At 39.9% G+C, this 18,370-nt stretch overlaps 1 protein-coding gene across 4 annotated transcripts; it reads right to left on the reverse strand.

The window, feature by feature from the left end:
• Positions 1-419: 419 nt before the first annotated feature.
• On the reverse strand, positions 420-18,295 carry b3gntl1 (UDP-GlcNAc:betaGal beta-1,3-N-acetylglucosaminyltransferase-like 1). Of its 4 annotated transcripts, none has more exons than XM_019261575.2 (12): positions 18,276-18,295; positions 13,862-13,978; positions 13,650-13,749; positions 11,089-11,153; positions 10,010-10,075; positions 8,865-8,960; positions 6,070-6,165; positions 5,056-5,180; positions 2,444-2,579; positions 2,242-2,310; positions 1,988-2,062; positions 420-1,298 (listed from the first exon to the last, which is right to left on the reverse strand). In XM_019261575.2, the coding sequence occupies exons 2-12, from the start codon at positions 13,967-13,969 to the stop codon at positions 1,218-1,220; spliced, it is 1,017 nt and encodes a 338-aa protein (XP_019117120.2). In that variant the 5' UTR covers positions 13,970-13,978; positions 18,276-18,295; the 3' UTR covers positions 420-1,217. The 4 variants fall into 4 exon arrangements, with proteins under 4 accessions (XP_019117120.2, XP_010740308.3, XP_027138138.1 ...); XM_010742006.3 differs by lacking the exon at positions 18,276-18,295 and adding an exon at positions 14,235-14,689; XM_027282337.1 differs by lacking the exon at positions 18,276-18,295 and adding an exon at positions 14,592-14,619.
• Positions 18,296-18,370: the final 75 nt, after the last annotated feature.

Here is an 18,370-nt window from a genome sequence, read left to right on the forward strand (position 1 = left end):
CAGGGAAAGAAAAACAAATATGCAGTATCCGTGTTTGTACATTTGTAGCAGATGTGTGCATGTATCTGATTTTGCACGGTTGCACCAGAGAAGACTGTTAAGAAATCAGTGAGTGATTCTGGTCATAAAACATCCTATCCTTTATAAGCTGAACCGTCTGTGCCGACGCTCTGACCCCCGTTCACTTCCTTTAACTTCAACACAAGTTCAAGTATACAGGTTGGCAAATACCAATGTCAGTCCACACGGGATTAGAAAAACAATAATATTTTATTCAAATCATCCTTCCACTTTTTCTTTCTTGCCACATCTTTCAACTCCAGGTCAGGTTAAGGTCACTTCAAGCTTAAAAAAGAAATAGTTCGCACATATTCACTTTCTTGCCTATAATAATAATAATAATAAAAGAATACCAGTCAGTTACATATGAAGCTACAGCCAGGAGATGGTTAGCTTAGCTTAGCACAAAGACTAGAAACATACAAACAAACTTATAAATAAGCATGTTATGTCCACTGTAATTTGTCTACTACAGTGGCCATGACACACATGAAAAAGGTGAAAAGCTCTATCTAAAGCCAGCGTTAAGTTTCTCTGTTCTGGACTACTGTAGAAACACAAGGGTTTAACGTGGCGGACTCCACGGCGTTCGTATGAAAGGCTCATTCTTAAAGTAACAAAAACATAGTGAGTCTAATTTTAAGGTGATTATACAATATTTAATTTCTGCCATATTCGGTAAACAAAGCCCCCTACATTTTACACACTGGACCTTTAAAGGAGGCCTCACTGAGACTAAGAGAGAGGAACACATCAGCCTGGTTACATTAATATACAATATTTATTTTATATTTAAAGCATTTTATCTGTTCTTTCATTTGTAACTTGTTTCCCGGTATGTGTTTTTATGCTTTTATGTAAAACACTTTGAGTTGCCGTGTTCCCCTTTGTTTCCAGACTTTGTGCCTTTATCAGCCGTACCGTCAACTCTGCCAAGTAAAACTTTGAGAACTTCAACATTTTCACATTCTTTCCTATGCATAAAAAATGTCTTTTAATACTTAAATAACAAATAAAATACAGTATAACCTTCTCTTTCCTTTGTATTGGTATTGTTTCTGTCCCAGTATTCAGTTCAGTCTTCCTGTTATCACCTGCATTCCTCTGAGCAGTGTGTTAAAGCTGCAGAGCTCCTCTTGTCTCCTCCATCACTCTGATCAGTTGAAATGGTAGTAATCTTTTCCTTCCTTTAGCTGCAAAGAGTTGAGGTTTTCCTCCAACACGCCTCCAGTCATGTCCTACAGATGGAACAACAACATGAGAGGGGCAATGAAGCTTCTTCTTGTTTACAGTGTTCTCTGCTGAGTGTTTTTACTGTACTGAAATAAAGTCAAAGATTATACACAGACTAATTAATCACGGAAAATGGACAAAGTTCAAAAGTATATTTGTTGATTATAACTATGTGACATCTGGATATATAAAACACACGTGTGATTGAGTCCAGGTGTTTATGTGTGTGTCAGAGAATGAGAGAGAGAGAGAATGATTGAGTCCAGATCTCCTTGTCCTCTGACTATGATTACATCTTCAAATTCCCATAATTGACCAATTAGTAGCCCCCATAGGTGGGGTCACTCTGGATTTGACATCTGAATCTGGCTAGGTGGTAAATGGACAATTAGTTATTTAAAAAATAATCATAAAGAGAATGTCATTAGCTTAGGGAAAGGGCTTCAGCAATATCGATAAGTATTGCGAGAATGCGAGTACAACATGTACAAAACTGAACAGTGGCAAAAACATCAGATGTTTGTACAAGCATCATGTGATCAAAGATCAGGCTGCTGTCTCTACCCATTTCCTGCCTGCCATCTGTGCCCGGCACACGCCCTTGATCATTATGTCGTTAACTTAGATTACAGACCTGAGGGACAGGCGGTCAGAAACAGCAAACATACAACACACAAACACGCTTTCTGCTTACCAGTTTAACACAGATAATGAAAGGGGCAGAGGCGTCTTTGTAGTGCAGAATTGGGATTTTTGGCTTGGGTCTTTGCTGGAGGGATATCAACAGAGAGAGAGACACACACATACAAACCACATATCATTGTTGGACACAGACTTATAGAAATACAATTCACTTCAAAGTTAACAAAGTTTCTATTTTTGGCTTGATGACCTGCGCACATTTGAATCACAGTAACACTGTTGTGCTTCCACGGTGGTTGATCTCACCTTGGATTCCTCATATGTGTAAAAGCCTTTCTGGATCTTGTTCTCATCGACATCGCAGAAAGCCTTCACCTGTTGAATGAATCAGAACGGTGATGAAAGAAAAAACATTTCCCACCACTTCTACCCTCTGACAGGTGGAATGCAGTGAAAAAAAAAAACGTGTGGTGCCTCACATTCGACTGCCTAGCTGGAAGTAACGTACCTTCTTCTGATTGGCCGGGCTGAGCCATCGGTAGAGTTTCCGGCCCTGTTTCCCAGCGTTCCATATGGTGAAGCTCTCCCATTGGCTCAGGACTCTCTCCTGCAGGAAGTCCACTCGCAGCTTCCAAATAGTTTCCCTGGAGTTAAGGAGAGAATCTAGATTGACACAGGAGCAGGACGTGTACAAGCTTAAAATTAAACGCTGTCTGTAAGATTTCTTGTGAAAATAATGTTTCATTTGGTCTAAAAAAAGATGAAAAGAGCTCCTAAAAACACACTGACAGTTATACTGTATGTGCTGTATGTAGATGCATTCATGTCCCAATTGTATTTTGCTTTTCGAGGTGCCTCGGGTCTTGAACTTCTGGAGTCGGCCTCAAGTGGCCGTTTGAAGAATTGCAGGTTTTGGCACATCTGTGTTGGCTTAATTTTCCAGCCATGGAGATTGCTGTTTGGTCCAAAGGTAAAAATGACGAGTTGTTGTTTTAAGGATGTTATCTGCTGAACTATTTCTTGGCTTGGAGCAGAGACTTCCTGGAGTCTGCTAGTTGTCTGGCAACCTCTCGTTGATGATCCAAAAGTTGTATCAATCCAAATCTTGGTTATAAATAAGCAAATCTCTATGAAGGATAATTGCAGTTTATGGGTTTTATTCTTAAAGTTCATTTCTCTCAGGTATGAGACTGAAATGACCGAAAGAAGCTGCTGTGATCTGGCATCATGAATTTGCTAAAAAAGATGTCTGACGAGGCAACTCGTCAACATGAGCAGAGTTCAGACAAGTTTTAAGTAAACATCTGGTCATCTGGAGAAAATTAGATTACATACCAGCTCTGTGGTTTAATAGTCCACTTGCTATAGCTGTACAGTATACCTAGCAACTAAGGTTTTCTGTGCAATGAATGATTATCACTGACATTTCAGGTGCGCTCACTTTCACTTTGAACTCCAGATAAAGTGGTTCAGATAATTTGACTCAAATTGTTTGGTTCGTTTACAGCCTGTTTGATCCCGGATCTCAACACTTTCAAGCAGTTATTTTTATGAGCACAATGTTACCACAACTGAGAGAAATGAAAGAGACAACTACAAAAATAAGACCCAAACCATAATTAATTGAAATAATCCTTCATAATCTTCTCTTTAAATTTATTTTACAAAAGCATTGATTTCATAAAAACTATGACAGATTTTTTAATGAACTACATACAGTCTGTCTTTTTTTAAGTTGATGGAAAAATTACGCCTGTTTTAAATCGGCTTGTTTTCCTGTTGCCTGCACTTTGACTGATATGCACAGCTGTGCACAGCCCTCACATACACACACACACACACGCACTTTTACACTCAGATATATGTCTTCGCGCTCTGCTCATGCTCTTAACCCCTTCCTCCTCACGCTCTCCCACATACAAACAGATACAGGCATGTATTGATATTGAGTAATTACACTACACAGGGTGAGCTCCACTCTCATCTCCTGATGTGAGCATCTCACTGAGTCTAATAGTGGGCCTCACATGACAAACAAACCCAAACCCACCACCATCATGGAGCACGGGTGGTCTCCAGATTGCTTTTTTTGTACGTTCTCTGTAGAGGCTTTGATTTTAAGACATGGCAGAGATTTACTATAAACTGTAGCTGTATACACATACTGAAGCCTTCATCCTTCTAATACCCTGCAGATCAGAAGGCAAACACACTTTCACACACTCGGGGTATAGATTCACATACACACACTCACATTTATAAACACAGCCTTTCTGTGTTAAGAAGCTTCTCATCTCAGTTACTCTTTGGCACCATATTAACACACTTCTCACCTCACCGACATAGCCTCTACAATTACCTGTGCGTGTGTGTGTGATGGTTTAATTTGACTAAATAGAGTAGGTAGGTAGGCAGTGATGAGAAGGGGTGAGAGGAAGTGGGGGAGAGTGGAAAGTAGGCAAGGCGAGCTTGAAATAGACATCCAGAAATAGACAGATGATAGATGAAGACAGAGAGGAGGATGATCGGTGAAGGAGTGCGTCAATGTGGGCAGATATACGAGCAGTGGTCAGGCGCAATGGTGGGAGGAAGGAAGGAAGGAAGGAGTGAAGGAAGGAGGGATAACAGGAAAGAGGGGATAAAAGGGAAGGAGGTGTTGGGGGAGGGAAAGCAGGAAAGACCTTCTCCTTTGGTGTGTTATACACTTTGAGGCACACATGCAGGGACATGCAGACACTATATGACCTTGTTACAGCAAAGGAGTGCTTTACACACACACACACACACACACACACACACACACACACACAACCACACACACACACACACACACAAAGATCCTATTCCTGAGAGATGCTGAACATTCCACAGAGAAAAAAAACAGGTTGAAATTCCCGATTCATATGCTGGGAAAGTGTCTGGAATTCCAAAAACATTCTGAAAATCTCAAGATTATGAAAACCAAGTCCATGTGTGTGTGTGTGTGTCCATATTAGTGTCTGAGAGTCCTGAGAAAATCTGGGATGCCAATGGGCAGCTGTGAGTAGGTGGAGGATCAACACTGTGACCAAGTATGTGTGTGTGTGTGTGTGTGTGTGTGTGTAGCTGAGTAAGACTGACTCGGTTACAGAGTGTGTGGCGGCCTTCTCGTGGTAACGGTACACCAGCAGGCACTGGTCGACTCTGGCCACGCCCCCTCCCTGCCGAATACTGTGGTAGAAGAAGAGTAAGTCCTCCGGGACTCCCTGGAGAGAAAATGGAAGATAAAGGTTGGAGGTGACTCATTAATAAATAATGCATTTCTATATTAAAAATTTCAGGTGCTAACATAGCTTGGGTGAGTTTAGAACTCTCTTAGACTACAGCATGGCAGGCGTGGGTTGTCCCAACCAATCCAGACCAGTAGAAAGTAATCTCTACAAACAGATATCAGCATATGAATGCAGAACCTGTAGACCAGGGACCAATGGCAGTGACCCAATGGCCAAAATACAATCTAGGAACCCACTGACTACCATTTAGCTTGTTTATAATTTTTTTTCTTTTGCATTCAATACAAATATCTATTCATAACGATTAACTAGAATTTGTTTTATTTTCATTCTTTTGTGTATGAAATTGCTAATCGAAAGATGTTTTGGCCTGGATAATTTGAGGACTAATGCATATTTGACTACAAGTCTGAAAGTCTTAGTGTCTTAACACACCTGAATCTCCAACTGAACTGTCATTGGTTGAGTTGCATTATGAGTAATGTAGGCTCCAGCCATTGACAAGGAAAGAGAAAGCAGACGATATCTCTGGTTCTGCCGCAACAATCTGTTGCCATTTTTCCTGAATGGAACTATATAGCTATCTATGTAGGAAAACTATGTCCCTATTTTCATAGAAGCTTACTAAGCTTTGCTGGTCAATTGTTTCTCTAACTAAGTTAAGCAGTTGTCATGGATGCAACATCAGACCTATGTGAATCACTGGGCAATGAATCCGAAGTTTTGAACCAAGGTAACATTTTAGACATTTAAAATGAACACGGACACATGATGAAGAAAATAATTATGGACTGATGCTTGGCAAAGAAACACCAACATAGAGTGAGAAAGCTCTGGGAAGAGTTTGCATGTGAACTCTCACCTTGCCTCCCTCGTCAAACCATCCAACTTTCAGGAACCAGGTCTTTAAGCAAAACCATGTTGGCATGATGACTGTGGGTCCATGAGATGTGTACACCTAAGACACAAGAACAGTGTGAATACACAGTAAGTGTCTATATTGATCACTGTAAACAGACAGAAAACTCATGTTATACATCTATTTTTTGCACTATTTTACAGAGATATTGTGTGCTGTGTGAGAGAATCACACCTGAACCAGAACAAACAATTTAAAGGAAAGGCCAATATGAATTATTATTATTAGTGTTGGGCCACCACAAGCTAAAAGACCTCTCATTTGTTGTTTTGATGATAGTGTGTTGTCAAAGTGATGATACCATGATCTAAAATAAGTTTGCAGAAGCAAGAGAAGAAGAGAAACCACAGTTTTAGATCTATATAAATATCTAATGTTAATGTTAAATGTTACGCAAACAAGTCTGTATTTAGGCTTCCACAATCAAATCCTGCACAAGTGTCTAAGATATGTAATCAACACTGTGCAGGAAACCGTATTTGATTTCAGCTGGACTATAAAAAATAAAGGAACTTTTTGTCGTGGCTAAAGAACATAACATCCACATCAGCTATATAAACAGTCAGATGGAGAGGGGCTTTGCAAAAGTTAACTTCTAATCCTGCAAACAAAACAGGTTAGAGTGCAGCCACGTCTCTCTCTCTTACAGAAGTGTGTGCTTCCTGAAGTGTGCAGGGGAAGGATACACACTTCCATCCCCTTGCACATGATCTTTGACTAATGAGTTTGTTTTGGCCCTCTCATTCTCTTTTTAACCACAACCTCTTTAACGTAGCAGGACCACATTATGGTCTCTATGGTTCTTTCCCTTTTTACACCAAATTCATGCCCACTTCTCTCTCCAGACCCCCACCCCTTCCTGTTCCTCCTTTCCTTTGTGCGTGTGTCTAAGTGTGTTTTGCATAGCCATGTTGTTATGAGGGTCATTCCAGGTTGATCTGTTCCTCTGTCCAACTACGTCACATGTGCCGCATATGTGTGCATGTGTGTGTGTGTGTGTGTGTGTTTGTGTGACTGTTTTCGGTTGAAGAGGAATACTACTGCATAACTGAAATGCATCACAGATGAAGAAAATTGTGAAAAACATCTGGATTCAGCCAGTCGAACAGCTGGACAGAATCTAGTGAGTGAGTGTGTGTGCGAGTGTGTCCACCTACGTACAACTCCTCTCCCTTCTGTTGTAATGTTGCAACATTCTGCAGATGTAAGCTGTGGCCAAAAGCATGAAATAGAGGAATAAGAATGAGTTCTGGGAAACCAGGGGACTGAGAAGGAGGGAGAGAGAGAGAGAGAGAGAGAGAGAGAGAGAGAGAGAAAGAAAGAGAAAGAAAGAGGGGGAGGGAATCAGTGTGGATGTGAGAAGTCAGTGGGGTAGGGCAGGTTTTGGGATAACCATATCTAATGTCCTACAGATGAACGCTCAGGTTCCAGCTCTGGATCAAGTTAAATGAGCACCACCCTGAGTAAATCTCTGGTTTAACTCAGTTAGATTCTTTTACCCAGAAATTGAAAATAAAGGCAGATAAAGTGCAGAAAGAAAAGGGGAAGGAAAAGGAGCTGCCTTTAAGCCTGCAGAATCAATGTATGATCTCATTCTCAAGCTCCATGAAACTTAATATCATATAAATATCCTGGAATGTCTGCTAAGGAGTTATGCAGACCGAATGTGTGCATGTGTGTTAGAGAGAGAGAGAGAGAGCGAGTGGGTCCAGGTTGTCTTGTATCCTTGGTGACAGTGTGTTTTGTTCAGACAGCAACAGTTCACTTCCATCTCCGCATAAATAGAAATACTGCCAGTATTTTCGGTTACTATATCACTGCCTGTCTTATCATTTCATGATTAATGTGACAATTTTATCTGATAAAAGGGAGATGAATTCGCTGTAAAAGTGGAATGTAAAGATTTTACATCCATAACATCTTAAAGTAGTTTATATCTACATATGTGTGTTCATTCAAAACATCACCAACATTAGTAATACCAATGCACTGTGATACTAGAGTATAATTACTATGGCAACCTCGTGCCATTGTTATTCCTTCATCTGGCTTCTGCTGGGTTATATGTCACATACTTTTGTTATTTACAATGGTCTGATTTGGGGAGTTTAGTAGACCTGGCTGAGGGACGTGGCAGATGACCATTCATAACTTTCCATATTCATTCATTTCACCATCTGCCACAGCAGGAAACTCCAGCTCCACCTGCTCTGCATTTTTCTGTTTTGAGCCATAAAAACTATTTTGTATGAAATCCAATCTGTTAAAATGCAGAAGCTGCAGAAACGTCTCTGGAAGTCTTTTTATTTATTTTTACAGCTGCTATACGGTTATTTTCAACAATGTTAATACGTGGCAACTCTCACGCAGCGGTGCAGCACTTTATATAAAAATGCCTACTGCAGTATCAGTTGAAGCAGAAACAGTCAATAAAATGAACTTTTCCACTGCCAACAGTTTCCACTATGGACTACCCTCAGCAGACAGCTGGCACTGTGACCTGTTTCCTCTGGCAGGACTGAGAGGGAAAGAGAGGTCGTGAGTGATGCCGTGTCCTCCGTCCAGTCCGCTGCCACATTTCCGTGGAAACTGCGGACGGCAGGTACGCATCCTGTTTCTGTCTGACCTGGCTGCTGCCTGGCACATGACCTCTCCCATTCACACAAACACATTTACAGACAGACACAGTATGTAGGGCCAAACACACACACATACAGTACCAGGCTGTGGGTATTTACTTGAGTGGTAAGCTGATCCTGGGTGATTGTGTTGATCCAGCGAGTGTACCGCTCTGTAGATCCTTCTGGTAGCCTCTGAACTTTACAACCAATCAGCTATCATGAAAACACAAACACATATGAGCATGAAGAAACATTTGCAGAAATTCTGTAAAACATTGCTGCCATAGATGTAACTACAGTGGTGCGTTTTGTTTTCACGGGTTAAAGAAAGCTGCAAGGAACACTTTTGGTTTTGAGAGTAAGCCTTGGTACATTTAAACAGTCTAACATCCCAAAAAACACATCGATGTTTGAATTCCCAAAGTAAAAACGTTTATTTTATAAAACTTTAATAACTAATTAAATATTTTCAAGCCAAAATACCAAAAGATTACTGGCTTCAGCTTCTCAAATGTGAATACTTTTGCGTCTTTTTTGTGTTGTATGATATTCATCTGAATATTTTCAGGTTTGGGGGAGTCTTCCTGACAAAACATTAAATTTTAAGGACATATCTTAACTTTGGTAACTTAAGAATTCTTCTGACATTTTATAGGCCAGACTAATCATTTTTTTAAAGAAAATAATTGTCAGAATAATACTTAATAGTCAGAATAAGCAATCATAGGGTTAGGGTTAGGGCACATAGCAGTTTTAGATATTTCTGACACACACAGGCCAAACCTCAGAGTATAGTGGTCGATGAGAAATAAAGAGGGGCTTGAATAAAGTTATACAAAACTGAAAAATAAAACAGTGGACCAGAGAATCATAAAATATTAGAGTCATAACAGAAAGAGGCAGGTTGTTTGTGCAGGGCATCAAGCCTGCTGTCTCCATTCTGTCTCCCTCACTTCCTTCACACACACGACCTTTAACCTCTGACCTGGCGGGCTACAGAAAGCATCAACACCATATACTCACGCTGTTTTACATGCCAACTGCATTGAGGACACACACACACACACACACACACACACACACACACACGCTCACTGATGAAAAACAACATGAATATTTTCAGTTTTAGGGAGGGATCGGTCAGATAGAGTGAGGCACAGAAAGGGAAGAGGGGGAGGACAAAAGAAGGGGAGGAGGAGTGAAGGCAGAGGGCAATACAGAGGGAAGGAAGTGAGTAAGAAAATACTTGAGGGGGAACTTACAGAGTTTGGGTGGAGAAGAGACGCCTCATACTGCAGACAAACTCTTTCCGGCAACATGACATCATCCTGTGCAAAAATATAAATTCAAACACAAAAAATTGTTTAGTTTGATTCAGGTTTTACTTTGCCCTCTTTAATTTATTGTATATGAGCTGACTCTCTAGGTTATCTGAGGATTAATAAAAAGATGTTTACAAAAATAACTAACAGAAGATTTATTTTTTCAGTATCAGAATTATCGTCCCCTAAAAGGTTTGTATCCTATCACAAAGAGGAAGTGAGTCTGTCTGTCTGTCTGTCTATAGATATGTCTAAACGTTCACAGATAATGAATGGATAATGACGTTATCTAGCTAGCTAAATAACTTGATTTCATAAGGAAAGCTAAAGTGGCAACTTCACATAAATCCCAAAAACCAATGAGGTAGGGGGAGGGGGAACAAGCACAAGATGCCTGACGTACACAAAATACAAAAGAGTATTTGAATGATGACGATAAAAAATGAAATGTAAGGTTTTATAGGAAAAAGGCACAGCAGCATGTGAAGAGTGTTAAGCTGAGAGAACAAGAGAACAAAAAGAAGCTGATAGACTGATAATGTTATTTTCATTGAATCTCTCATTCTGGCAACAGTCTATCAGCGTAAAGAGTTATTGACAGATTGTGTGACTCAGATCCGAAATAAATCTGAACCGAGATCACAAATTTAGATGGCCTTTGATTTGTAGTTTTGACAATTGAGCCTTCAGACAAGCAAAGATTGAGCTGCCATTCATATGAACACACAGACACAGACACACACACACACACACACACACACACACACACACATAAAACACATGTATAATAAACGCTGCTCTCAGCTCATCAGTCATGTGTTCTGACAGGTCTGTCAAACATTCACAGAGCTGCTGAGGTCTGTGTGTGAATGTGTGTCTATGTACAGCCTGTATATTTGGACAAACCAATATGATCTAATTAGTTTTGACTCACTACTGTATGTGTTATGGAAGACATCTGGACAGTGAAATGAAACATGCTCGGTCTGACACACACACACACACACACACACACTTACCGCATCCTGAAAGCACAAGTATTGTCCACAACTTTGAGATATTGCCTTATTCTTTGCATATCCCACTGAAAGACAAAAGAAAAGTCTGTATTTATGTTTGTGTGTGTGTGTGTGTGTGTGTGTTTGCTCTTGCAATTGTATATGCCTTTGCAGCCTAACTATTTCCATTTGGCCATGTGTTAGTACTTATCATATTCAACCACTAAACATGTGGCAACATTAAAAATAACATCATGTCATTTTCAAAATGTCAAACCAAATAATATCAGGTCATGGTATTCCATCACAACGATCATCATGTTTTATTTTTGTAAAACATTATTGTTCCATGATTGATCATGAAACAATCCAGTGACAGATCCAGTGACAGATATTATTAGCTCTATGATGTCCAACTGATGGTTTTCCACAACTGTGTGGGTGTGGTCTCTTAATGTACGCCTAATTTTAATCCCTATGCAGAACACACAGCATGGGCACATAATTATTAAAGACTTACAGTTTTGGTGTTTCTTGTTGTTTTTCTGCACAAACATGTTTTGCAGAGAAAAACGTGAACAGAAAACAAATCACACGCATGAATTGCCACTTTGCTGACAGACAGGACTTGGCCACTTGGGAATTTGAACTTTTGCATCCTCAGAGAAAGTGACGTACTGACTGCACTACTAGGCATCCAGGGTTTTCCACAGACCTCCTGAAAAAGGCCAAGAATTGTTGAAGATTTACAAGCCTATTTTGAGATCTGTTGCTATTACACACCCCAGATACTTTAGGCATTCAAGCAGAAGAAGAAGATATAAAAATTGGGTTTCACATTTGAACAGATAGTGAGTGTGTGGTTGAGCGAGAGGGGCAGGAAGTGACAGTGAATGTGAGCGGTGCAGAGGAAAAGGTGAGCAGTGAAGTTGTCGATCTGGCAGTAAATGTAGTCTAGGTTACAGTTGGTCTGTAAATAAAAGGCCGCAGGTTCTCAAGACCAAAGTAAAGCTCCCATGTGTTGTTTCCCAAGGCTGGAATAGCATCGATATGACGACAGCTCCGCCTACACTGAGGGGTTACTATCTGCAGAGGAAAACAAAGTAGAGGTACTAAAAATGCCTCTTCAGCTTTTGGGATGCCAACATGCCATCTAAAAATCACACACAGGGGCGGCGTTATGTGAGCACTCATTGAAAGACAACAATAAAAAAAACTGTACTGGTTTGACTAACTCAGAAGTCATGTTCAGAGTGTGTTTTGCAGCCTTGTTCAGCAGATAGGGACCACCTGTCTGGATGTATTTTACCTAAACTCTACTAAATGCTGCCCTTTGGATCCTAACTCACAACCTTTGGTCACAGAAGTGGCAACTTCCTAAACCACTAGATTACTGACTATTTACAAGGGAGTATCATACATGCGTACTTTTACCTGATTAAACTTAGGAGCTTACAACACTCAAAATGTTGTGTGTACAGTTCTAATTACAGTATGACACTGAATGTCACTGTAGACTCACAAACTGAACTCCATTCGAAACATGTGATGTCTACTATCCAAAGAATGTGTGTGTCGAGTCTGGTAGCATTTCAATGAAAACTTGTGGAGATATTGAATATTAACTGATTTTGGATATTATCATCACATCAGTGGATAAGCTGAAAACATTTCAGCTCTCTACGACCTACGGCGACATTTAAATGATTTTTTTGGATGTTTTGAAAGTTATGAAAATGTGAGTTTATGCAACAAAATAAACTTTTCATTAAAATCCATGCAGCTAATTATGAGAAACCATCTTTGTATTTGTGGTAGAATATCTCAGGTCTCTGCAGCGAAGCTCGGACCTAGCATCCAAACATGTGCACCAAGTGCTAACTTAGGCCATTTTTGACTTATGTTTGCATTAGGTTTAAAATTTATACTTGATAATTTATAATTGATGGAATATCAAAATTCCTTTTAGGAGTAGCAGCGAACAAACAGATTTGGACAAAATTCATAATGATGTAAAATATCTCTTGGCAAATGGATGCAGCTTATATGGATTAGACCCACAGAATCAAAAAATAATTATTTTGTTTCTGAGGTTTATGGTTTAAAAGTCACGGCCAAGGTCTACATTTTGTTGTTATAGTGCCACCATCTGGCCATTCAGTACATTTCTTTTGTCTGAGTAGTAGGTGACATTTCAAACCATCTGCCCAGATACAATTTGGACCCCTAAAAACAAAACAGGCAAATATCAAGACAGCAGAAGTGACGAAGACAATACTTGAAAGTGACACAACAAAGACGGATTATTGCAGAAATACAAGTTCATAAAAATCTGAACTTAGTGAAGATGTATGCTCTTTTTCTTTTACACTTTATACTTTGCAGATTTGCAAAATCCTAACTCAGCACTGTTGAACAAAATGGAAAAGCTTTGCATATGTTATGTCCATTCATTCCCTAAAAAAATCTATTTCATTCTATCTATCTGTCATCACATTTAAAATGAACTGCTTGAAGCCATGGCTAGACAACATATTCCAACTGGGACAGGGAACTGATCAACAACCTCAAAGTCTACTGACCTCCTCTGGGTTTTGCAGAGTTGTGACCTGATATCACCACTGAGATGCCTCTGGCCTCCAGCCTGTCCCTCCAAGCCTCCACCACTTTCCTGGAGTCATCCTAAAGAACACACACACACACACACACACACACACACACACACACACAGCATATCAGAAGAGACAAACTACATATTCACGTGTGTAAATAATATGCAAGCAAACAAACTCACAGTGCTCGCATCGTCAAAGACAGACAGCTCCATGGTTCCAGTGAAGTCTTGGTCTAATATGGCCTGCAGACATTCATCCAGCCAACAGGACGCATTGTACACTGGCATGATAATACTCTGAACGCAGAAAAACACAGAGAGTGACTTTACAGGAGCAGGGTTCATTTGGAAAATGAGTAACTGCAGATTTGTGATGAATCTGTGGGGACACACTGTTTAAATTAGGGGTGCACGGGATAATTAATCGAGTAATAACCTAAAATCAACAGGATGCACCCTAATTTCACACGTTCAGACCTGATTCAGAGCAAATCAAAGACTGCTTCTGCTGTAGATTCTCCTCCAGAGTTGATCACTGCTGGCTGTCACTCACCACATCCACTGCCCTCCTCCTCTCCTCCTCCTCCTCCTCCTCTCCTCCCGACGCTTCATTTTGTGTGACGCGGAGCCGCTTCGGTGGGTTCATGTCGGCGTGAGCCACCGTCTAAGCTCGGCGAGTGCGGGCAACGAAACTGTGGTTCACAGAAGTCTGGTCTCGGTTTAATGTGAGGTGTACGAAATGTTTGAATCCAATGAAGGAAGGGACGTTTAGAAAGAGTGACCCACGTGAGTAAAAAACAACCATAAAGACTCATTTATTAACTCTTCTCTGTATTAAACGTCAAAGGGCATCCATTGAAATGTGTTCTGTGCATTGTAGTAACAATTTCAGCCAAACCTGAGTCCTAACCTGAGCGTGGACAACAGCTTCACACAACTTCCGCAAACAATGAATCCCAGACGCTCATTGGCTCCTACAAAACACGGACAGACACCGGATTCGCTGAAATTTGCCGTCAATCATCTGTGACGTCTCCGACAGCGTATAAAACAAATCTAACTGTTCTCTCGTCACTGAGCATTTCAAAATAAAAGCATTGATCACAGTGTGAAGCATTCCCCTCCCAAAAGTGACAATTTAGATGTATGTATTGTTGGAAATATATTTATGTTTTGTGTATCCGTTATGTATCATTTCATTTATATATTGGTGATCGGTATATTCATTTTTTTTTGACAAAAAAAGTCTTAGCACAGGATACAGTTTTCCAGAACTTTTAGCCACATCCCATGGCCTTCATCAGCAGGTGGAGTTTGCTTAGTACTCATGGCTGTTGTTCAGTTCTTAGATGAATTATGGTATTTAGATCATCTGTTAATAAGTGTAAATTCTATAAAGTAACAGCATGAAATGTATTATTAGTATTATGGGACTCATGTCAAACATATGTAAAATATTATTACTAACTAAGGCAACTACAGTTTAAACTGCTTTAACTCTAGTTTTATTAATGAGTGATCCTATCAGGACATCTATGAAGGACATTGGAGTCTGTGAATGTCACTGTAGTGTTTGTATTATTGATAATAATTGATTTTCATGTAATTATTTCAGGTAAATCTTAATCTCAAGAGTTGTCTTTCTGTCTTCTCTTGTTTTGTTTGGCCTGGGTCCTTTTTGATTACGTAAAACAGTGCAGCTCTCTCTAACTCTCCTGCAGTGTTGAACAGGGAACTAGATCAGTATGTGTTTTTATGTTAACGTTGGCAGCGGCGGTATGGGAGGTTTGTCTTGTTGAGCAGACAGAAAAACAGGATGGGCTGAGATATTGTTTTTGAACAACGTTTTCATTTTCCCTCAGAAAGGAAAGTAAATAATGAGAGAAAGATACTGTGTGTGTGTGTGTGTGGCCAGTGCAGTCTGTTAACAACATGTTTTGTACTATTGTACCAACTCCAGGTGTTGTATCAGTATACGTGAATCAATCATTATGATGTATTTAAATTGACCATAGTTATTTTAACAGCAAAATAAATAAACATCTCAGTACTCAGCAGGGACGATCCAGCATTTGAAGTCCGGATGATCTGAGTCAGAAATCAAACAACATCAGTCCTGGATTATGAAATATCCAAACTCAGTTATAGCTACAGTACTTCCAGAGTACAGAAGGCTGACCACCCCCATTATTGTCATATTAATCCTTATTTGTTCTTTTTTGTTTGCGTCCTGATAAGACAATTCACAAGCAAAAAAAACGACAAAAGCCTGAATGAACAAAAGCTGCTTAACATCTATGTTACCCACTTTAGAAACACATAAACTCTCTCTCCTCTGGCTAAAGTCCCCAGATATTTTTAATGAGATCCTGAATTTTATTACACAGACGCACAATCCTCCTTAATCAGGGCACCACTCAGACAGGATGTAGTTTAGAGATTGCGCCGCAGAATAATTGTTCCCACATTGCAGCCGCATCTCAATCAGACTAAGCTGAATTTATCACTGAAAGCGTCTTTAAATTGAATGAAGGCCTCACTGCAGGTCAGATCCACGGGAGCAACAGACCAGGGCCAAGATCAGGGATTATTCCCTAATGCTTGAGCGTGTCATTAATGGAATCAAGGGGAGAATTTGGCCTGACTGTACAGATGCAACAGCACAGACACAAACACAGGAGTTAGGAGAAAGACTGTAGTCTTGTGGAAATAGCTAAAGGCATTGTTAAATATTTGTATTACTGTCTTTGGAAGCACTGAGAGTCAAAGGAAAGCATTTATCCTTACAGGATTATTGCACTGTGAAACAATCCACTAATCAATTCCTGACTAATAGATTTATAGTTTCAGGCAGCCATGCATGATTAACTAAATGATGTTACGTTCAGTCTTAGAGGTTCATGTGGAGGTTATGAGTCCCTGTGAGTCCGTTCTGACTGTCACTATGCATTGCTGGTCCACAGGGTCTCTGATAAACTTTTCCAATAGAAATCATTTTGCACTCCACTCTCACAACTGTTCTCACAATCAATCACTGTCGCCTGTTTACTTCCTTTCCTACACTAAATCAGCACCACATGGCGATGTTGCATTTGAAATGTGCACACGAGTTGAGTTACTGTATCTGGAGGTCGAGACTGCAGCTGTTTAGATCTGTGATCAGACTGCACTTGATTTTGTTTGGACAGAAATGCCAGACATTAAAGAGAAGGGAAGTGTGCGAGTGTGTCTGGAGGTATGGGCATGATTGGATTTCCTTCATTCATTTAGCTACACTTTGGGAAGTGCATGTTTGACTTCTTGAGAAAGTTTGCAGTGGTTTTAATTTAGACAGGAACACATGCAGACACACACGCGTAGGAGACACACCGTTTGTTGACAGCCGTGGGTGGCTACATATTGAACTAAGGATGGCAATATCAGTCTGTCTTTCTTTTCAGTACTCTCTCCACAACAACTGGCCACACTGCCAACATTTACCCTTAGACAAGGCTTTGATTGAAACATTAGTTTGATGTACAGATTTAATCAATATCTCGGTGAGATATATATTTGTTTCTTTTACTGGGCTTCTCTTTGATGTACCTGATAAAAGTCAGTCAATCAATATTAAAACCCCTTCCTAAGTGAAAGTACTAATACCACACTGTCAAAATACTCCACACCAAGTAGAAATACTGCATTCAAAATCTTATTTGAGTAAGCGTATTGTGGAGGGGGCGTGGTGCATCAGGAGAGGTGTGGAGAGGGCTCAGGAGAGCAGTGCCAGGGCACACCTGTGAATGAACAATGTGTGGATTTATTGTGGTCTGAAATAAAAGAACTGAAAAACATTATAGCTCTGAGTATCTCTGTGCCGAAGAACCCAATGTGGCATTGCCTGATGCCTCTGTGGGTTCTTTGGCACAGAGCTGATGCACCACGCCCCCTCCACAAGTATGTACACATTATCAGTAATATTTACATGAAGTGTGTTTAAGTAAAGTGCTCATTACGCAATAAAAACTCTGACAGGGGCGTCAGTGTTTTACTTCATACATGGTGGTATGGTGGTACTATTATGTATGGTGTTTTCGGATTAATGTTACTGCTGCGTCAATGTATATGTTGAACTACTTTATGTACCGTACAGCAATGCATCATGGTCTGTCAGATCATCACATGTTTGTTCTGTGGCTGTCCTGTGAGAACCACGTATCTCTTAAAGGTAATCTTTTCAGAAAACCAGCCTGTTTTTATCTTTGTGACAATGCGTTTTCCAGCAAATCCAGGAGAGTTTTTAAAGAGTTTATTTATCTTAAGAATTAGGAGAATTTTCTCAACCCATAAATGAACACTTAATCCTTCCATTTATCAGAAAGATCTTATTCAAAATCTTTGGAGATTTATAGTTTTCACAGGACAGGAAGAGTATATAAAACATTGTAATCTGAAAAGTCACTAGTAACTAAAGCTGTCAAACAAAATGAAAAAAAAAATACTATATTTGTCTCTGAGATGGAGTAGAGTAGAAGTATAAAGTTGCATAAAATAGAAACACTCAAGTACAGTACAGTACAGTACAGTACAGTAATACTTGAGTAAATGTACTTACTTACATTCCACCACTGGTGAAAGTATTTTTAGTTTCCTGCTTGAAAGAAAGATGTTTCCAGCAGAGTTTACTTTGCCCATCATCAGTAAAATCAG

This window comes from Larimichthys crocea, chromosome X, assembly GCF_000972845.2.
Source record: "Larimichthys crocea isolate SSNF chromosome X, L_crocea_2.0, whole genome shotgun sequence".
NCBI lineage: Eukaryota > Metazoa > Chordata > Actinopteri > Sciaenidae > Larimichthys > Larimichthys crocea.